At 41.2% G+C, this 20,817-nt stretch overlaps 1 protein-coding gene across 12 annotated transcripts in view; it reads left to right on the forward strand.

Annotated features, from left to right (window-relative positions):
- The window catches only part of LOC119024272 (pleckstrin homology domain-containing family A member 5-like), an 85,641-nt gene that overhangs the window by 51,106 nt on the left and 13,718 nt on the right, over positions 1 to 20,817 (forward strand). For 8 of the 12 annotated variants that reach the window (XM_037106863.1, XM_037106867.1, XM_037106864.1 and 5 more), the window contains exons 5-15: positions 3,941 to 4,064; positions 4,208 to 4,312; positions 6,972 to 7,044; positions 9,293 to 9,393; positions 10,495 to 10,610; positions 12,438 to 12,956; positions 14,478 to 14,958; positions 15,795 to 15,878; positions 16,568 to 16,687; positions 17,675 to 17,728; positions 18,645 to 18,725. In XM_037106863.1, coding sequence (XP_036962758.1) covers positions 3,941 to 4,064; positions 4,208 to 4,312; positions 6,972 to 7,044; positions 9,293 to 9,393; positions 10,495 to 10,610; positions 12,438 to 12,956; positions 14,478 to 14,958; positions 15,795 to 15,878; positions 16,568 to 16,687; positions 17,675 to 17,728; positions 18,645 to 18,725 — 1,858 coding nt within the window. The remainder of the gene's footprint in view (positions 1 to 3,940; positions 4,065 to 4,207; positions 4,313 to 6,971; positions 7,045 to 9,292; positions 9,394 to 10,494; positions 10,611 to 12,437; positions 12,957 to 14,477; positions 14,959 to 15,794; positions 15,879 to 16,567; positions 16,688 to 17,674; positions 17,729 to 18,644; positions 18,726 to 20,817) is intronic. The other 4 variants (XM_037106872.1, XM_037106873.1, XM_037106874.1 and 1 more) reach the window with 1 other exon arrangement.

Here is a 20,817-nt window from a genome sequence, read left to right on the forward strand (position 1 = left end):
TACAGACTACATGTACGCAGGTAAGAGTCCTGACTGTTCCTTTGTTGTGCTAGAGCTGGGGGATGGGACCAAAAATCAATGGCATGATGATTTTACAGTTTTACTTGATACCTATAAACTGACAGTACATTTCAGTAAAATTATCATAAATCTGAATGAAAATTAATATAATTGTAGAAATTAGGGGTGTCATGATTGTCCAAATCCATGATTTGATATCACTTTTGACTTTAAAGTCATGATTTGATTATTAGACAAATGCATTTGGATTTGTAAAGATCAACAGATCATTGTTGTTATGGCCTGTTAAGTGTTATTTTCATTTTTAATGTTTCTTTATAAAGATAGTGGTACTTGACAACAACAGTTTGACTTTATCCTTATGGCTTTGTTAAGATTAGAGCTGGGCAAGTTCAAATGATATTCTCCAAAGACAAATAATCCGGAATTCAATAAAAAAAAAAAAAACAGGCCGGCCTTCAGTGATTCAACAAGAAACCACAACAGATAGAAATTCAGTTTGTCACAAAGTTTGGTTTCTCAGACCTACCCAGAGTAAGACCTCTTCCCAAGGAAATCAATAAAGGATCTCTGAAACATCTTCCACAATAATGCCTTTGAGTTTGATGATCAAAATGGAAAGTTCCCTCAAATAGATTTTTGATTCAAAATCACAAAATTGTGACACCCCTATTAGAAATAATAATCTACTTAATAATTATGTTTTGAATATACCAGCTGCCGTAGATTAGCTCTCATGTTCAATGCATTTGCTAATTTAGAGAAAAGGTGAGAATTTGACATACTGTTGTAGTGTTTTGAGGGGGCAACTCTTGAAAATCATCACACTTCAACGTGTTATGTGATATGTTGTATTGTTGTCAGTACACTTTTAGCTTATCACCCAGCTCTCTGCTACGTTGCATCTGTGGACTGTGTGATGAATGTATACACTGATATCTTGGTCTGTGTATGCTTGCCTTGTCTTCTAATCTTTTGTTTGTTTTAAAAAAAAAAAGATAAAGGTCAGGTTCACCAGCAGACAAAAGTGTTTGAAAGCAGCCTTATTTCTTTAGAAATGCTGTGTGGTCATTTTAAAATGCACCCTCAGCCACTCAGTTCAGTGTTTCCCCCCAGTGTGCTTAGAGAGCCAAGCTTCACTGGCAGTATAATCCCTCATCACTCTTTTTGCACACACAGACCCTCACAGGCACACAGAAATCCATGCAGGAGCAGACAGTGATGTGGCACTTTAATACATGTTGTTTAGTCCTAATTTGTGGAAGGATTTTTTTTCTAGCTGAACTTTGTAGCTCTGAAGGCTTTTATTTGTATATATTTACATTTTTTACTTTTTAACTGTGACAAAACAGAGATGTCCCAGCCTACAAATCTATGTTCTCCACATGAAAACATGTTTGTCAGGTACAGACCCCAACAAATGTGACAGAGAATTTCTTTAAATTTGGCACCTGTGGGCCTCCAAGTGTGATGTTGCCATGTTCTTCATTTCTTTTGCTGACCAAAAGCAAATAGGCTACGTGGGAGCCACCTGGGTTTCACATTAAGTGTGCATGTCTGCCTGACTATGTGTTGCCTCTTTGATAGACATGCAGCCTGTCCATATTGTTACTTTGCAGTTAGATGGCACTTTATTTAAAAAAAGAATGTGGGCTTGGTAAACCTGCACTGTGTCATTTGTACCTAAACTAAACTATAACTGAGTCAACATTTTACCAGATAACATTTTACAAGATTGACTACTTGTTGGCCCCTTCATGATTTGATTTGAGATTTATTGACTTTGCTGTTGGCACAGAGCTATGTTACGTACAAAGATTGTTATTGTTTAGCCCTGTTATTTTGCTACAACTATTACTGTGTCTATACTGTACATGGTAGTCATATATCCATATCCGCAGTGAGCTGGCACCATCCTCAACAATAGTAATTTAAAGCAGACAGACACAGCATGTTGTTGGTAGAGGCAGTGACACAGTCCATGTGGAATTTCATGCAAACATTTCAGAGGAAACCAGTTTGACCAGAGTGTCATTTTGAAATCTAACCGTGAAGCATTTGGTGGTCGCCATTGCATGTGTGCATCGTGTTTAAGAAATAAATACTGGAGATGCCCAGATTGGGAATGGTTTGGAATGAAGAAATGTCTTATAAATTCTCATCAGGGCTTCAACTAATACTACTTGACATTGTTGATAAATAAGCCACAACTCAATGACATGTCAATTAATGTGATGTGATTAATTCACGTCATCAACATCTTTGTTTATTTTGCATTTCTTCAGTATTAACAACCACTTTGTATTAGTGCTCACTACTTTTCGATTTCACTGCATGCTGATTCATTGTCAGGCGAAAAAGTAATCTCACCACAGCCTCGGCCCACACAGACACACTGCAGGTCAGAGCCTGGAAATGGCTGGTTGACCAAACAGAGCAATTTTCCCTCTAAGAACAAGGCCGGTTCACTTTCTCCACACCTCCCAAGCTTTGTGTCTTGCTTGCATGTCGACACACCATTGATTATGGTTCACTTAGGATTTCGCCCGTTACTGGAAGTGCTGAACCTCCTCACAGCTTCGTTTTCCGGAGTGAGCTCATTAGATGGAGAAAACGGCAAATCTCACTGGCCACTCATCACTCTGCACAAGCAGCTATTTCAGACTTGAAAATTGTGTGCTTTTCAGCTTGAGAGAGCATTAGTCACCCACTTGCCGACCCAATGAGTTGCTTGATGGTGTCTCTGGGGATGTGTCACCGGCTTATATATTATATATAGTCAATTAAGACAGGCAGTGAAGTGAACTCTAATAATTGGAAAAAATCTCTTTCATGTAAGTAAATCTTTTATTGAACTTGCATTTATAAGACCTCAAGTGCGTAAAAGTTAGATGGTCCTTTTAACAAAGCATTTAACTACTCCTCTAAATACAGGTAAGACAAGATCAGTCTGTGATTGTCGTTGTTTTGTCTCGTCATTGTTTTGAAGGGTCTGCAGGTCATATCAGTATCTGCAAGGGAATGAAAATCCTGTGTGTGTTGCCTGCTGTTGTGAGCCGAGCTGATGTTATCCCTTGTGGTCCCTTTTCGTGTTTGTGCACCTTGAGTTTAACAGCATGGAGTCTCAACTGTTAAACTGTTTGAAAATGAGTTTTCTTTTTTGAAGTGTTCCTAATCTTGCCTTGGTGTCTTACAGAGGGATAGATTGAAAGATTGATTAAAGGAGGAATAGATAAAATGGATACAGAATAAACTGACTATCAACCGTGTCTGTTTTCTGCTGAACCATGCACCATATAATCTTACATCTATGACTGTTAGATCATTGATCAAATCGGCATGTGGGATGGAAGTCGCAGTGCAGGGTTGTTAGTTTCTGTCCTTATTCTATGACCTGAAACCAGGACATCAGGGAGAAAACACTTGTTTCACTGCTGCAGTATTTCTGCTCTACTCTTGTTTCTCTTTTTTTTTCTCTAGACCACAACGTTGTTCACTTCCTAAAGAATGTAGGACATGTCCATGGGCCAGAAACAACTTTTTTTGCAAGGTGTTCTGTCCTATGACAAATGTATTGAACTTCAGTTTAAACTTTTTTCTTTTGAAAACTGTTTAGAGGGATCCTGACCTGACTCCCTGCTGCACTTCACTGTGCTAGGCAGACTTCTACAGACCATTTAAAGCTGTGACAGGACTGGGAATGTATCTGCAGTGGCATAGTGGGAGTAATTGGCTTGATTCATAGGCCCATGTTGAGATCTCATTATATAGATAGTTTGAACTTCAGACAAATGTTCAGGGAACAGACAATAAAGTCTGCTTCGTCCTATTTACTTCGTTTTTATTGAGGCCATTGGACATAAACCGGATCTCTATATTTCTGACCGGTGATCTTATATGCTCTGTGTTGTTTGTTTAGATCTGCCCCCAAAGTGCCAACGAATGATAAAAAGGACCGGCCGCTAAGCACCATGAGTGAGGCCTCAAACTACACAGGCAGCTCGGACTATGCTGCAAACCCCAGCAGCAGCCCAGCAGGAAGAGTGAGTGACACACTTGAAGGATTATCAGCATGTCATATTTTAATGCCTTAAAGAATTTGAGAAAAGTCCAGAAAAAGTTTTTTTTTTTTTTTTGTGGATTTAGCTCACTTTGCTGTTTACTCATTTCTCTCCTGTATTTCTAGCCCTCAAGACCTTCCAAAAAAATTCATAACTTTGGAAAGAGATCCAACTCCATTAGGAGGAATCCCAGTGCCCCGGTAATCAAGAGAAACTGGCTTTATAAACAGGTTAGTAAAATGATATGACTGATAAAGCACATGTTGTACAGAGAGGCAGAGTGGATAATTTGGCATACATTTTAACTATGCTTATAGATGTAATGGGCTGTCTGTCAAGACTGTAATGTCTCAATAAAGCAGAATCGTATTACTTTTTTACCTTAAAAATGCAGCTTCAACATCATTTTTGATGGTACAGTGTCTTGTAATGGGATAAATGGTGTCTGGTGGCGCCAAATTGCACAAAATAACGATTCCGTCCATAATGTTTCTTTAACTATTGGATACACTACCATGAACTCTGGCACAGGGGTGCTGTTTCACAGAGCTGCTAGCATGGCTTTAGGCTGTTGTTAAACTGAATTTAGTCCATTCATAGTGCACACACAGCAATGAAATCCTTACTTCATTAGCATAAAGTGCCAGTGTGTAGGATTATGGAAATTTATGGACCAAAATATAATATTCATGGTTTCATTACTTTATAATCACCCAAAACTAGAACCGTTTTGTTATTGTTACCTTAAAATGAGAAATTCATATGCCCAGAGGGATTGTAGACTCCATGTTGTGTCTACAGTAGCCCAGAATGGACAAACCACACTGCTTCTAGAGAGGGCCTTTTGCCTTTTTAGTGGCCACTGTAGGGGAGGGTGAGATGAGAGGTGATCATTTGGTTGCAAGCTGCAACCACAAAGCTTGATGATACTAAATCCTCTACACTGGTCCTTTTTAAAAAGAAAATATCAAAACCAATTAGAAAGCTTATTCAGTGCTCTATTTATCACACAGCATCAGGAGATAGCTTATGGTACAAACTTATTTCGTTTACTTATCTGCAAATTGTTATGTATGTTATACATATATTCTTATAACTTCATTGTGTATTTGTCTTTTTTTTTTTAAAAATGTATTTTTTTTAATGTAACTGACATTTAGAGAGGACATTTGGAATGAGTGTATGAGTTAAGCATAGCACAGGAGGTCATCTTGTGAATGTAAACTTTATTTTTATTCAGTTTTCCTCCTTGTTACACACAGAACAAGGTGAAGGTCTCCCTCTCTCTGTAAGATTTGCAGCAAGCTTAAGATGAGCACAAAGGCAGCTTTTTGAAGCCTCACAGGATCTGGGCATTTCTTTGTCCAGTGTTTCTGCTCAGCCAGTCATCCAGTGCAAGCACTGTTTAAATACCAATCCCTCATCACAGCTCCCTGGTTACTTACAGGAGGGTGAAAAGGGGGTGCTTGAGGCAGCTCTTGGCCAGACAGGACTCTCTCATGCTCCTTAAGTGGGAGACTCATTTAGTTTTGATTGCAGCCTCCCGGCACAGCTTTGTGAACACATGATGGCTTCCTTTAGTACAGCTGCCAGCTGCTATTTCTTTGGGGACCTCAATCAGGGTGACGTAGATCAAGCAAAAGACTCACAAATCTGCTACAAGGAATAAAAGCTGGATTTGCACTTTTATTTCCCCGCCTCATTGAAACCTGGAAGCTATTGAGGTCCTTGGCTGAGTAAAAGCTGCAGCCCTTCAGTTGATCCAATGGGAGAGCAAAATGCCACAGTGATTGATGTGATGGTGAAAGCCTCGTTTTTCTGTTCCCGCCCGAACAGGGGGAGATCTGACAGAACTTTTGATAAAGTTTATTCATGAACACCTTGTAAAATGAGTGGTTAAGACTGTCATTGAATAGAGGGAAGGTGCAGAATCAATGCACACAAGAAGTCTGAATCTTTGTTTGATTTTTTATGTGCCTCCGTTGTGGCACCCGGCATTGTGACTTTTTGGTACTGATGTGTTAAACATGCTGGTTCATGGAAGTGAATTTCCATTAAAAGTAGACTGTAGACCTGCTGCTTGACCATAATGATAGAGTTGTTATGCTGCCCCCCCCCCCATTTTTGTCAAGTTATCCAATAAAGCAAATGGGGGGGTAAGTGTCCTTTTCCTCACCCTCCATCCTTTTTAAGCAGCAGCCTGAAACCCCCTTTGATCACATAACTTTGATACCAAATAGCAACTTAAGCAAAGGGGTTTATTTTTGTTGCCGGTTGAACAGCATACTTTTTAAAGTGAAGGCTGTTTATTTTTTTGAAATTATACACTGTGGAGCCCTGTCTTTATTTTCTTTATTCCAAACCAGAGATCAAATGCTTTCTCTGAACCAAATAAATTGCTGGTAATATGTGTGTCATAAAATTAGCACTTCATGCGGTGAAAACGTTGGTGTGGTTGCCAATTCTTTATGTTGCTTATGCTAGCTTACGTTAATGCTGCCAACACTAGCTAATGTAGACCTTGTAAACACTAGCAAGCTAAAATAAACATTGCCATCAGTGGCTAATGTTAATATCACTAACACTAGCTAGCTAATGTTAGGGCAGTATAGTGTGCTGGAGCGCATAATGTGGAACTTAGACGTATTTGCCTTTTATTACTGCTGGCAACTACCAAAACTCTTGCTCGCTGATGAAACATGCTGAAACAACACCACTTGATATCAATGGCATTATACTCCTTGCTATCAAACCTTGTTAGAAGGTAGAACCAGCTGTCAGAATTCTTTTTAGTTAAAATTAATTATCAATTCAAAATCATCACAGTGTTATTAAAGAAAAGCGTTATTTTTAATCTGTACCTCTCTACTTAAACATGTTACTTTTCAGGACAGTACAGGGATGAAGTTGTGGAAGAAGAGGTGGTTTGTGCTGTCTGACCTGTGCCTCTTCTACTACAGAGGTGAGTCCACCAACATGTTTTTTTATTAGTCTAGCACTGACCACAACAATAGCAGTTTTCGATTAGCACTTCAAAGTGCTGCCATGACCTTCAGAGCCACAAGCTGTGGCCCGGCGAGTGTTAATATGTCTGGACCCAAGTCGCTGTGGCAGGCAGCCTCTCAGGAACAACAGGGGAGACGTATTAATTGAAATGGCTCTCCTGTCATCTGATATGCTATTGGAGAGATGATTCTGCCCCCCCTCAGGCAAAGTCAAGCAAGGCTCTGGCACAGTGATCGTGTTGAATGGGAAGCAAAGCAGCAAATTAGTAATCTGAAGTTATAAGTAAGTTTCCAGAGTTGTTGTGGTTTCAGTTGCTGTAAACACAATTTAAGTTGCAGCTACTTAAAGATCCTCTTTTAATTCCACATTAGAGGGACCACGTGTATTATCACTTCCATCATCCTTCTGAATATGAGTATTATTTATATGGTTCTGAAATGTAATAAAGGCAACCCATGCTTTCATAACCAAGTGCTAAAAATGTTGACTGAATTTGAAGCTGCAATTTTGTTTAGATTGACCATAGAACCTCATTCATCATCGGTCCTAATCTGAGCCATGTTTTATTATGGATATGGTCGCCTAATCCAGTTTAAAACATTTTCCGCTCAATTTTTGAAATCACTCTCTCCTTATTTTAGTAGGGAAATATTTGCAAGTGTTATATGTTATCTGTTTTATAAGATGCTGTTGATTGGCCATGTCAGCCTCTCTCAGGCAGGACTTATGTTCATATCAAATATTGACACAGCTGTTTCCAGAGAACATTTGAGATATTTCCTATTTAAAGAAAAAAAAAATGAAATGAATACTGTGAATCATTGAGGTCGTATGGTAAATGTAGAATAGGTCTACTGTTAGGCTGCAGCGACAGAGAAAATATAAGTCTTTCCTGGCACACGTCCACATATCCCGATGCCCCCTGCTTACTTGATGCGGATACAGTCATCATTTGTGCTGATCAGGATGACATCTAGTCTGTGTTATTTCTAGTGTCTGCCAGTCCTGTTGCCTTCTTTCCGCCCACTGACTGACAAAAGCCACAGACAGCAGCAGACCCAAAGGCTTTATCCAGACGGTTATGTTGAGAATCCATCCATCAGCAGAGAGTGGGCAGAGAGGTCATGAACTGTGCTGCCCCTCAACTATACACAACTGCTGTCTGCTGTAGTTATCAGACTATTATGTGCGCTTAGGATCTCCCACAATGTTAGCCTGTGCCGATCAGCTGAATTCTGTGTGTGTGTGCGTGTGTGTGTGTGTCAGAAAGAGGGAGAGAGGCAGAGACTTGATGAATTAATAAATGTGGGGCCAGTGGGCAGCAGGTTTAGCTGATGCTGGCGACTAGATCAATCCTGCAGACGTCAGAATCCAAGCCAGATCCCTGAACATCAGCTCCAGGGCAAACAGTTCACCTTTCTAAAGTGCCAATTGCTGACCAGTTGTTCTCTCTCTCTCTCTCTCTCTCTCTCTCTCTCTCTCTCTCTCTCTCTCTCTCTCTCTCTCTCTCTCTCTCTCTCTTTCTCTCTCTCTCTCTCTCTCTCTCTCTCTCTCTCTCTCTCTCTCTCTCTCTCATATATATATATATATATATATATATATATATATATATATATATATATATATATAGTAGAGTTAAATTACATGACTTAAATACAGCCTTTAAAACCAGGAGAGCACAACGTATATGTCACATCACAATATAACCATATCCAAGCAATGCTTTCACATAACATCTACAGTCAACACACACACACACCAAACAGAAAGAGAAGATGCACATATGGGGCTGCAGCAGTGACCTCCCTGATATATTTTGTTTTCCTACACTGTTTTGGGTAAGCAGCACAGATTGCTTACATCAAATTAGGAGGTTAAGCAATTCTCTGCTTAAAACTCGGGACTCAATCTAATCCCCCCTGTGGAGAGTGCTCCATTGTCAATGTTGAGCCCTGTCTGCGAACTTAATGAGGATTAGAGCAGCCTAGCAGCATCGGACATTGAATCAATGCTCATCTTTTCTGCTGATTGGACTCTGCTGATCTGACCAACACACTCCTCTTTTAGGTTTATGTCACAGTCCACATGGTTTGTCTGACCTTCCTTTGTGTTCCAAAAAGTTTAGTGTGGTATCATGATAAACTTAAAGTTGACTTACAAAAATAGCTTCTAATGCATTGTTTTGTTTTGTTTTTTCTCTGCAGATGAAAAAGAGGAGGGGATTCTTGGCAGCATCCTCCTACCGAGCTTTCATATATCCATGCTGTCTGTGGATGATCACATTAACAGAAAATATGCCTTCAAGGTCAGAGCATGTTTTCATTCCTGTCAAACTTTGTTAGACTGCACATTCTATGGTTGAGTACACTTCAAGGGTGGAAAAGTAAAGCACTGGTAGACTTTAAGGCTCTTATAGAATAAGATGGTAAGAGCTCAATCTACTAAGCTCTCAAACGGTACTTGTGATCACTGGTATGCTGTTTGAAAGTGAGTGTTCTTTAGCATATAAATCACCTTCTAGGTTTACTTTGATTTAGCAAAGCTTTGTTTGAGTTATAATGTTTGATTGACAGTGAAAACTTGGAAACCCCAAGTTTCAGGGCAACAGGCACATTTAACGGGATCTCAGTGGTGTGTACAGTATTTGACTGTGGGTCCTTCATAAACCCTAAGAGACAACAAAGTTGACCTGCCAAGTACAGCCAAACACAGACGCCGGGGAGTCTGCTCAAGGTCTCGCCAACCACACGGCCCACTCCTTTTCCAACTTAGTCTCAGGCTGAAAAGAGAGAAAGCTGAGTTAAAGAGAGAAACACGAGAGCAAGCCTGGCCTCTTCAGTCAGCAATGGGATGACTTTTTGACTGCATATTTTTCATTCTTAACTTTTCCTGTCCCCTGTTGTTGTTGCTCTCTCATTAAAAGTTTAAGCTTATTTCTCAAGATTATTCTGAAAGTAGGTGGAGCGGTGACAGGGCTTTATTTGTTTTTCAGGAATTGGTAAACAGGATATTGAGGTTGTTCACTAAACATTCTGTTTTTCTCTTTCTGTGTCTGGGTTTAACAATAAATTGGTTCACTGCAAGCGGATAGAGCAACTGTGGAACATTGCGTCTGCCATACAATGCACTGCATGGTAAGTCCTACAGTATTGTGGCAGATTTACTACACTAATCTAGTGCTATGCATGAAACTCAAGCAAGGTGACCCATTGTTAAGAAATATGACACGTCTCTCTTCAGGTCTGCATTCTGCTTTTTTAATGATAATTGCATAAAGTAGCCTTCCTTTAGTAACTTGTTAAGTGGTAATGATCTCAGTTGACTTGAACCTTGTCTCTTTCTCTTTCAGGTCACTTTTTTTGTGTGTCACCCTCCCTGTCCCTGATCCTGTCCATTGTCAAAACAGGCGACACATCCCAACATGCGGACATACTATTTTTGCACTGACACAGCCAAAGAGATGGAGTCGTGGATGAAAGTAATGACAGAAGCTGCACTGGTGCAGGCAGAGCCGGTCAAAAGGTTTGTAAGAGCATCAGTAAAAGAGACATTTTTACAGAGAGCCTGCATTTCATTTGAAGTTTAGAGATTGCAGTGGGTTGTTTTTGCTTTTGAACGGAGAAAAAAAGAAGTTGAAAAAGGGCAAATCGAGGACAGTTCTTAAAAAAAGTATGATTGACTTTGAATTCCTTGGTTCATCCTCCCTGATTTATTTTTTTTCAGCAATTGTACTGTAAGCAAGTGCTTTTCAATCCCTCTGTTAAGCATGTTAAGTTCTTAAGCAACAATTTAGCATGAGCATTTGACATCTCCCTGCCCTGTGTGTTTGCTAAAGAAGCAGCAACTCTTTGTGTGAATATTGTGTTACTATTTTACTGTCAAAGTTTATTACAGAGAAACATACACAAGGACGGCATGTGTATGTGGGCAATTATGTGCCATGCCTGCATGTTACAGGTGGTTCAGGGGAAGTTGTGCCAGCTGTGCTGGCTGATCAGGATCATTGACTCAATGGGAGAGGGGTTTTTTTTTCCTGACTTTTTTTTAAACTGTGGTAAATGTCTGTCATTTGGCAGCCTGCCTGTCTAATGCCCTCCTTTTACATGGGCGAGCAGAGGCGTAATGGTAAAGTGCTTTGTAATTACACAGAGCAGTAGAGCCTGAAATCAACTGAAATGCGTTGTTAAATTGGACTCTGTGGTGCTGCTTTAAGGCTATATAGAATAATAGCACTGTTCTATCCATCTAGACTATACTAAGGCTATACTAGTTTCAACATTGTCTATTTAATCAGTATTGAATTTTGTCCCATATTTTCATAATTTAAGCTGGTGGGTATTGTAAAAACAGAACAAGATTCAGTAGCCTTGATCCTACAAACAGTCTGATTAAATGCACACAGACCTTTCAGAGGGCTGAATGTGTGCTCTACTGAGCTGGTGGAGCCACAGAAGGCTGGAGAAGACATTACGTGACTGGTGCGGCTATTTAAAAGGATACAAGTGGAAACTCTGAAGGAATGCCGCTCCTACTGCCCTCTTATTGCTAACCCAGTGAGCCATGCTGCTGAGGGGAATTTGCTAAACTTTGAAGCTGTGACCTTGAGTCGTGCTAAGGCCAAGGAGTAGTGGTGTCTATTACCTCAGGAGACCTCCCTAAGGACCACTGAGCTGTAGATAGGTCTACTAGAGAAGGGCAAAAAGGAGCGGCAAATGGATTACCAGAGTCTGAGCAGCACCTTTGAGAAGTGCCCCAGCAGAGGCAGCGTTTTATTGGAGATATCTGATTTCCTTTTACACGCATGGGCTCCTCTGGCAGCTGGAGGAAACATTGTGCTACTCCACCCATTTTCTTTGCACTTTTTTTTTTTACTTCAGAATTGCCCTTTTATTAAAAGAGTTTACAAATGTAGCAGCAACGATTCATCAATTTGTCATCAAGTATTAAATTAATCACCAACTTCATAATAATCTATTATTCAGTTTGGGTAATCCATTAAAAACAAGGTCTCCGATTCTACATTCTTTAACTGAGTAACTCCTTTATAACAGTAAGCTGAAACTCTGTGGACAAAACCTGTTATTTCAGAATGTCATCTAGGGCTTTGGGAAACAATGATTTTTCACAATGTTTTCACATTTTGTAAACCAGAAAATGAATGGAATAATCAAGAAAATAATTGACAGAATCATCATAATCAACAATGAGAAAGTGTTTGTTATAGTCCTACATACTTTCATCACAGATGTGTATCCCAGCTGCCAATTTAAATCTCTCCGTTTCTGCCAGGTGATTTATGTGTCTTGATTGCCTCTTGTTATCATTCTAACACCTCATTATCCTTATCAGGTTGGACAGGCTAAAAGTGGAACAGTGTGGACCGCAAGAGATCAATCATGTGGCTAACCACAGGCCGCCCCTCACACAGCCGGAAATCCAGAACAATGAACGCAACCGTGAGGTGGACCGTGAGGTGGACCGTGAGCGTGCTGCAGCAGTCCCCTCCGCTAAAGCAGAAGATGAAAGGAAGCAGCGAGATGCTGAGCGCTATGGCTTCCAGAAGGATGGGACGGAGCGCGAACGCCCGCTCACCAAGATCAACAGTATTAAACTGCAGCCAGCTCAGGCAGCGGCTGTCAAGGCTAACATCGCCTCGCCGCAGACTCCGACAGAAATGGACGGTGCGCACCGCGGCCCCCAGGTCAATGGATCTGGTGAACAGAGTCCAGCTGATGGTACTGGAGCCCCTCCTCGGCGAAGTCCCACCCAGGAGCCAGACCGCGGCCTGAGCAGGACCAGCTCTATGCAGCAACTGGAGCAGTGGGTCCGCTCTCAAAGAGGGCGCAGCCAGGATGATGACACCAGGAGGTTGGAATTATTGATTAATGTCATAATGCAATAATTTCATTATGTGATCTCAAATGGGTGCTGAAGGATGAGAAAATATGCCAGCAGAAGTTGTTTTAGGGTTATTGCACAAGAGTCCAATCTTGCCCTACTTCCACAACAAGAAGTGGAACTTGGCTAAACTTAGTGTGATCTAGAAATAGTGGTTGACCTGCATCTTTAGACTGGAGGGATTCTCCTTCAGCATCTGAGTGCCCACATACAGTACATATGCAGACTCAGATTTTCCAAAGCTTCTTAAACCCATTTCTATCTCATTCTGTGCTGTTTAAAGCCTGAAGATTCAAAGGCTCCTTGCCATGATTCAGAAACTTTGATATGGACACTATAAAGTGTGCCAGTGAGTAGAACCGGGGATAAATAATAGCTGAGATGTGCTTTTGGCCAGAGTTACAGCCTGCCTCTGACCCTGCTGTGAGAGTCACATTTTTAATTGGTTGAGATTAAACTTGCTCCCTCACTGTGTCTGTCTGTCTGCCTGCCCACCCAGCCTTCTGTCAGTATATCTGTCCCTCCATATGTTTTATTTGTCTGTCATTTTCTCGTCGCCTGGCCTGTGCTCACTTTTGACACAGCCATGCTTTTTTGGCTACACTCACTGTTTGAATAATTTACTGTAAAAATGGACCCACACATCTGTTTTGAGCAACGCATGAAAAAGATGACCCCGGATAAAATCACCACAGCAAATCCTCTGTGCCTTTTTTTCTGTAGCAGTCCTCTGTGATAAGCATGTACACTCCCACTCTGTTCTGTTTTCTCTGTTTGTCATTAAATGCATGTCCTCCAGAATGAGGTTTAGTTTCCATGTAGTCAGAAGACTTTTTTTTAATGCTACTGGGTTTTTACAGACCAGTGAGTGTTCCAGCCACGATCCGTCAGGGAGTCTCAATAGGAAGCGCTCTGACTGCCAGCTGCACTGACTTTGAACCCACTGTGGGAGGGGAGCTTTTCAAAGTTTTGTTGTCTCTTGGATGGTCTGGCTTTTCCTGTGGAGGATCTTTTTAGAGTGAAGGGTCCGGAGTGAATCCAGATAGAGGACTAGAGATAATTTTTTTTTCTTGCAATAACAAATCAAAAACATTCCACTGCTTTTTCATAACATGACATTGCTTTGATGGATGAGTTAGCAAGCAAGTTTTAATTGGGTAAAAAGTCTAATTGACTATAAACAACTTCTCTCCCTCTTTGAACCCTCTTCTCTCCCTCTTTGAACCCTCCAGGTAGAGCTTCTTATTCATAAAGAGGACATCATTGGTTTTGATGATAAAGTAGTTAAAGAAAGATTAAATTGCTCCTTTTTTGAGGACTGATGATAAAATCCCATTAAAACAGCAAGCAGCAAAAAAAGCTGTGTTGTTAAAATGTAAAAGTACCACTAAATTACTTTCAATGAACATTCAGTGAAGTCTTTATGTTCAGCAGCTAAATAAGATCACTTTATCTCCCTCATAACAACCTTTGTTTTCTCTTTCTCCCCAGTGTTACGTCCTACCAGACGCTGCCTAGAAACATGCCAAGCCATCGGGTTCCTTATATGCCTCATTATGGCGATGGCTACTGCAGTATGCCCAGGAATAGCATGGCACAGCGGGACAGCATCTGCAGCATATCGCCGTCGTTGTACGACCAGGCCCTGGGTCCCTCGCCGTCTGACAAGCGCCGCTCCATGCGCGACGACACCATGTGGCAGTTATTTGAGTGGCAGCAAAGACAGGCCTACACCAGGCAGTCAGGACTCTACAGCAACATGGCCAGTCCCAAAACCATGATCAACCTGTCAGAGCATGCTGCACCGAGCCACTCCATCCCCCCCTCGCCCTCCCATGGCTCCCTGTCCATGTACGGTGGCTACTCTCCGATGCGGTCCTACAACATGCACAGTGCCCGTTCAGAGGTGTCCTCGCCTGTCTATAGAAGAGACCTGAGCATTGACAGACGCCTCAGGCCACAAATCAACAAGGTCGGTTGAAATGCTAAAGCAGTGGTTTAACAACATAACATAAAATGAAAAGCACTTGCTCCCAGGTAGTGACGACTGTTAAAAAATCTCGCTTCAGATTAAAACACAGCACTCATCTCTCTCATATGTCTTTCCATTGCAACTCTGCACCAAAATTTAGCATCCTTATTTTCAAAAGTAGCAGCTGCAGTAACATTTTTCAAACTATGATGGATAAATTTAGCAACTCATCTATGGTTTATATGCATGCTGAACGGTTTGTGTTTGTTAAACTCTGACTCATACAGAACCAACACGGCAGCAATATCATCAAAACGTGATAGTGACTCTAATAGCTTTTTATAATATGACTATCTTGGTACAAACATTTACCCGCCTGCAAGGCCTCTAGAGATTTACTCAGCAAATGGAAATCCACCTGCATTTGGTGCTTGCCGGTTGTTAATTTCACGCTGCTCCCAGTATTAAAAATTTAATTTAAAAGAAATAAAGGGCAACATCTCGACATCTATGATCAATGTTAGAACATGCTCAACTGTTTCCATCTCCATTGAGAGAATGTGCTATACTTTGCGTTATCTGGAGTAACAAAAACACTAGGTAGATTGAGCAATTTTCTATATTTTAAGCAACACAAACAACATTCCAGCCATCTTTACTGTGCTTGTTGAGACCGAAAGCTATGGATATGTCTCTATTTAAAATACCTAAATTATTAAATTACACATAATATTTGCTGATATTTTGGTGAAACAATAAGCTGTGAGTGATTATTAAAATCAATTCATGGTATAAAATAACTGGCAGTTTTGTGACTAATATATTGTGTCCTGCAGTATGCCTACCCACCTGATAGGAGGTCGATGCCAGCAGGGATCCCGGTCCAGACTATCAATGCCCAGTCTCTCCAAGGCAAAACAGTAAGGCCTCATCTATCTCGTCTCTGTCCCTCACTTTCTTCCTGAGTACACAGCCCAGTAATTTCAAGCTTGGGCTCCGCACATTTATTCATTTGGGTTTAATTGGACTTCCTTTGAGCGACAAGTCTATTTTCATAACACCTTCTACCCTCCTTTTCTGCCTCTTTGTGTCCTTCATTTCCCTCCAAGAAGACATTGTGACAGAATATTAAAAGACAGAACTTGGGCAGAACTCAGATGCATGTTCCAAGTGGTAGGATTTAGGGTCTGTTCACTTCAGGAGCTCCTTTTGACTCGCTTCACATCAGTGGAGACTTAAAAACCCTGTCACTCACAACTCTCTAAGCCAGATCAGGAATTTATGTCAGAGCCGCGAACACACTATGTCCTCATGGAGCTGGTAAAATGTGTGAACTGGATTCTGAAATAAATGCTAAACTGTTCCTCTGTCTTGAGTGGATGTGTAGACTTTGCATGCTGCTGACAGTGATAGCACCTTGGATAATCTCACAGTGCTGAGCTGCATGAAAACTCAGTGCCTAGATGTAACAACTGTTCACCTCTTGGGAGCCCGATACCTCTAAATCTCCTGTCCTGGTGTGTTCTCTCCTTTCCTCTCCCACTCCCCCTGCGGTGTGTCCCTGTTTCATTGTGGCGGTACATCCCCTCCCTTCCTCCCTCCCTTGCAGCCTGAGGAACTGACTCTGCTGCTGATAAAGCTGCGGCGGCAGCAGGCAGAGCTAAACAGTATCCGGGATCACACTGTAGCACAGCTTATGCAACTTAACATGGATGGCGACAACCCAAAGGTCAGGCCCCCAGAGATGCCCCTGCAGGCGTGTGTGTTAGCGTGTGCTGCTGTGTGTGCCATCTTTGCCCACATCCATTATGCATTGGGATCCAGGGGATTTTTTCTTTTTTTTCCAACACACAGCTGATTTAAGGAGGAAAGGCGCTACAGTCTGCATTTTCTCTACGCTTTGGCTTGAAGTTGTCCGCTCATCATATTTATGGAACTAACTTTTCCCAGAACGTGTGATTTGTCTGGAAACAAAAATAGTCTTTTATTTTTATTACAACTAGGATCTTACTTTCTATAGCTCATTCATTCATTAGATTTGTAATTTTACTTCCCTGAAGAGTCCAGACAGATGTTAGCCAGAAGTGAATCTTAAAGCCAGCGGTGAGCTTAAAAGAACGGCCAGCTAAGGAGGTCAAGGCCGCTGGCATATGTGAATGTTAATTCAGGACTTTTGCATTTTAAGTCTCTTCTAAGACATCTGACTACAGATTTGACTGTTCCTGATATAGGTCAGCCAGACCTGAGGTGGAGAATAGGTGGATGTGAGGGATTTAGGTTTATATTTATTTGTGCCTGTCATTCAGTAGCTTGATATCAAGATGCATATATCCATATTATATTGACAACTGGTATTTAGGTATTTGAAGTTTTTACTCCCCAATATTGGAAGGGAGTATTTGTCAAGCTCTAATCTAAACCTCATTTTACTGCCTTCTTTGTAGTTTGCCTGGATGTCCATTTTCGTCATTACGAAGCTCTTTCATGTCCCATACTAAACCGATTCTGTTACTTTTCCTCTTTCTTCACCTTGACTGGTCTTGCCTTCCTTTCTGTCCGTTTTTTCTTTGGGCATACTGTACGTGTCACGTGTGTGTGTGAGTAAGAGAAAGATGCAGCGAACACTGGAGAAAGAACGTGACGTCTTTTCTTTTCTTTTGTCTTACTCTGTTGTTGTCTCTTTTTCCTACCCTCTTCTTTTTGCTGCTGACGTTAGAACGACATTCTCTCGCATCACCTCCAAAGGAACCTCATGTATTTGGACAATCAGGTGGGGTAATGCATGAATGCATGGCCCTGTCTCTTCCTGTCATGATCTGAACTTGTTAAATGCTTTACTATGATTAAATTGATCAGTACTGTTTGCCTAGGTCACTTATCATTAATTAATAGAATGTTAGAAAGTTTTTATAGGCATAGCTACATGGCATGAGCCAGTGTCACATACTGCAGCATTTATAGCCTCAGCTAATTTGCAGTGCACGTCCTTAGATGGGCTTCATTCATTCATTAGTCTGAATACATACCTTAAACCCACCGTCAGCTTTATTATCTTAATATGTGGATATCATGCTATTCTTTATCTTTTGGAGGTGTGGCAGTTTTATGTGCTCCATATACTGTGCATATATAGAGGCGTGTATTATGTCTTTCATAATCTGTTTTTTTTATTGCTCTTAAGTGCTTTGAGAGTTGGAGTAATTACAAAAGTGCAATGTAAAGCACACAGAGGCACAATAACATATTTCTAATATTGAATTTATGGAAAATAACTTCATACTTGTATGAGAGCCTCAGATTTGTGTAACCTTTGAGAAATATGTTATTTTGCCCTTCAGACTGAAAACTTAAGACTCAATGCTTAACAGTTACCATCTGCTGCACTGCACTGCATAGATCACAACCAAACTGCTGCTATATTGGCATAATTAAGCCACATCACAGTTTAATAGCAACTTCCACTGCTAATAGGTAAGCATCCCCCAGCTCCACAATGTCTTCCTGACCCTGTTTGTAAAGCGTGTCTTTTTGGTTCCCGTTGCTTTCTCCATCCCTGTCCACTCTGGATGTTTGTATTTGCCTCTTGAGAGAGATCAAGTGAGGTTGTAACAACATTGTCGATGTTGTCTCTGAAGTGAAGCTATAAACTGACACTTGCCATATCGCTCCTCTCCACACTGGACTAGATGAAGGAAAATGACCCTTTAATCGTCATGACTCACACTTTGATTGAGAACTCTGCCCCAAGGCCTCAACTTTACCAGCAAGTAAGGCCAGCCAAAGGCTTTGCTCCGCCTCATCCTCACCACCAGTCGCTGTTGTTTTTTTTGGTCTGTCGTGCAATGCTCCTCCTCCGGTGTCCAAGTCCTCATGGCATCTTGAGACTGGTCTCCTTGTTTGTATCGCCAGCACCTCCTCATCCATTGCTTTTGACTGTTCTCTTGTTCTGAGAAGTCATGCCAGTGTGAGCATGACTTATAAAAGAGTAGTATGATGTGTGTGCTTCACTGTTCAGTCAAATTCCTTCCTCACTCTCTGGGCTGGATATAGTTTCCTCTAGGAGTTGTTTAGAGAACAACAAGACTAGCTGTGGGATTGTCCAACATCAAAGGCTAAAGCTGTGGTTGCACCCATGTCACTTAGGTAGTGAAGCTTTTCGGATTTACTCCTATTTTGTCTGGAACCAGTGAAGGTTAGTGTGTGATTTTTCATAGCCTTTTGCAGAATGTGCTCCCTCTCATTAGCAGAGCCACCTGGACCTGTCAGAGGGACTCTTAATTAGTGTGACTTAATTCTGTGTTGCCAAACGTGTCACTTCTCGGTCCAGTGTATTACTAAATACTTCTGTGAAAAAATTATTGTAGGGGATTGTTTTTATGCCAAATTTAAGTACATTAGTGAGGATATTTATATATTTTTTACTTTTGGAAGATTACAGGAAGATATCAAAGTAATGCCAAGTAAGAATTTAGTGGTTTAAGATGCTTGAGCATTAGCTGTGCACTCTTTGTCTAATATGGCGAGGTAGGCACATTGATGATGAAGACCAAGACAGATGTCTTTGAGGTAGAGTCTCCTTTCTTTTATACATGTCTGCATTACTTCCCCCTCCTTGTCATTCTGCTGGTGGAAAGGATAAAGAGTGCCGGCTTGTGTGTGACGATGGCTATGACATCACTTTTGCCACTTTTGAGACCGCCTCTCGAGGTGTAAAAGTGCCGCCGGAGACCGCCCCCGCACACCCTCACCCCTCCCACTCATTCATTGGCGTACCAGCCCCAGCAACAGCTGCATTCCCACCTGTTCAGCTGCTAAAAGTCTGTCTCTCCCCCTTACCTCCTCCTCCTTCTCTTCCCTATGTCACTTGTAATTCACACCGCACAACACCACGGTGAAGCTCCCTGAGCTGTGGGAGAGTCTGCATGTTCTGTGTGGAATGCCATGTGGTGCTCAGGTCCCACCTGCTTTAACTGTACTGTCTGGTTCAACTGAGGAAAAAGGTGTGAGGGAAAATGTGTGCCTGAATGAGTGCGGGTGGAGCGTTTGGATACAGTGAAGTCTAAAAGTAAATGGGCAGTGTGTCATTTCTTGTTTTGGCTCTGTAGCCCAGCACATTGGATTTTGAAAACATCAATGAAGTTAAAGCACAAATGGACAACTTTTCAGCTCTTCTCCCCTCCTAGTGTTTCTCTGTGGTATTACTATTGGCCCTGCTGTCACAAACCTAGGAATCCTGATCTCTGTATTAACGAGTCAACAGGTTTTGTTGTCCCAGTGATAAGAGGATACACCTCAAACTTTGACACAACTCCAACCGACACGATCACTCTTATTTTGCCTTGGTTTCTATCACTCTCCCTTTCTGCCTTCTTTGTCTCCTCCATCAGCGGGGTTCTTTTTCTGTTGCAAAGGAGAGAGTCGTCTTTTGTTTAGGCAATTACAGAGGACACTTCTGCCGTAATTTTATCTTTTGTTTTTTTGGGGGGGAGAAATCAATAGGTAAGGAATAGGGATGTGAATTAATGTGTCATTTCACATCCAATGCAAGTACAAAATATCAAAAGAAATGTGTCACGGTCCATGTATTTATAGACTGCACATGTATCTTTAGATTCAGAGGAGTGAATGAGTGATGACGCATAATGTGATGAATGGATTTTCTGGAAACATGGGATCCAATGCAGTTGAAATAATATCCCCCTGTTGAGCACTGTGTTTTTCTTTGAAATAAGTAGATGAATGATTTTTAATACAAGTGGGTGAAGGATGAGTTTTTCTCTGTTGGTTCTGTAACCACAAAAATCCAGGTGCTATCATATAAGAGACACAGGAATTGATACAGTATAAACGAGTGTAGAA

This window comes from Acanthopagrus latus, chromosome 8 (assembly GCF_904848185.1).
Source record: "Acanthopagrus latus isolate v.2019 chromosome 8, fAcaLat1.1, whole genome shotgun sequence".
NCBI lineage: Eukaryota > Metazoa > Chordata > Actinopteri > Spariformes > Sparidae > Acanthopagrus > Acanthopagrus latus.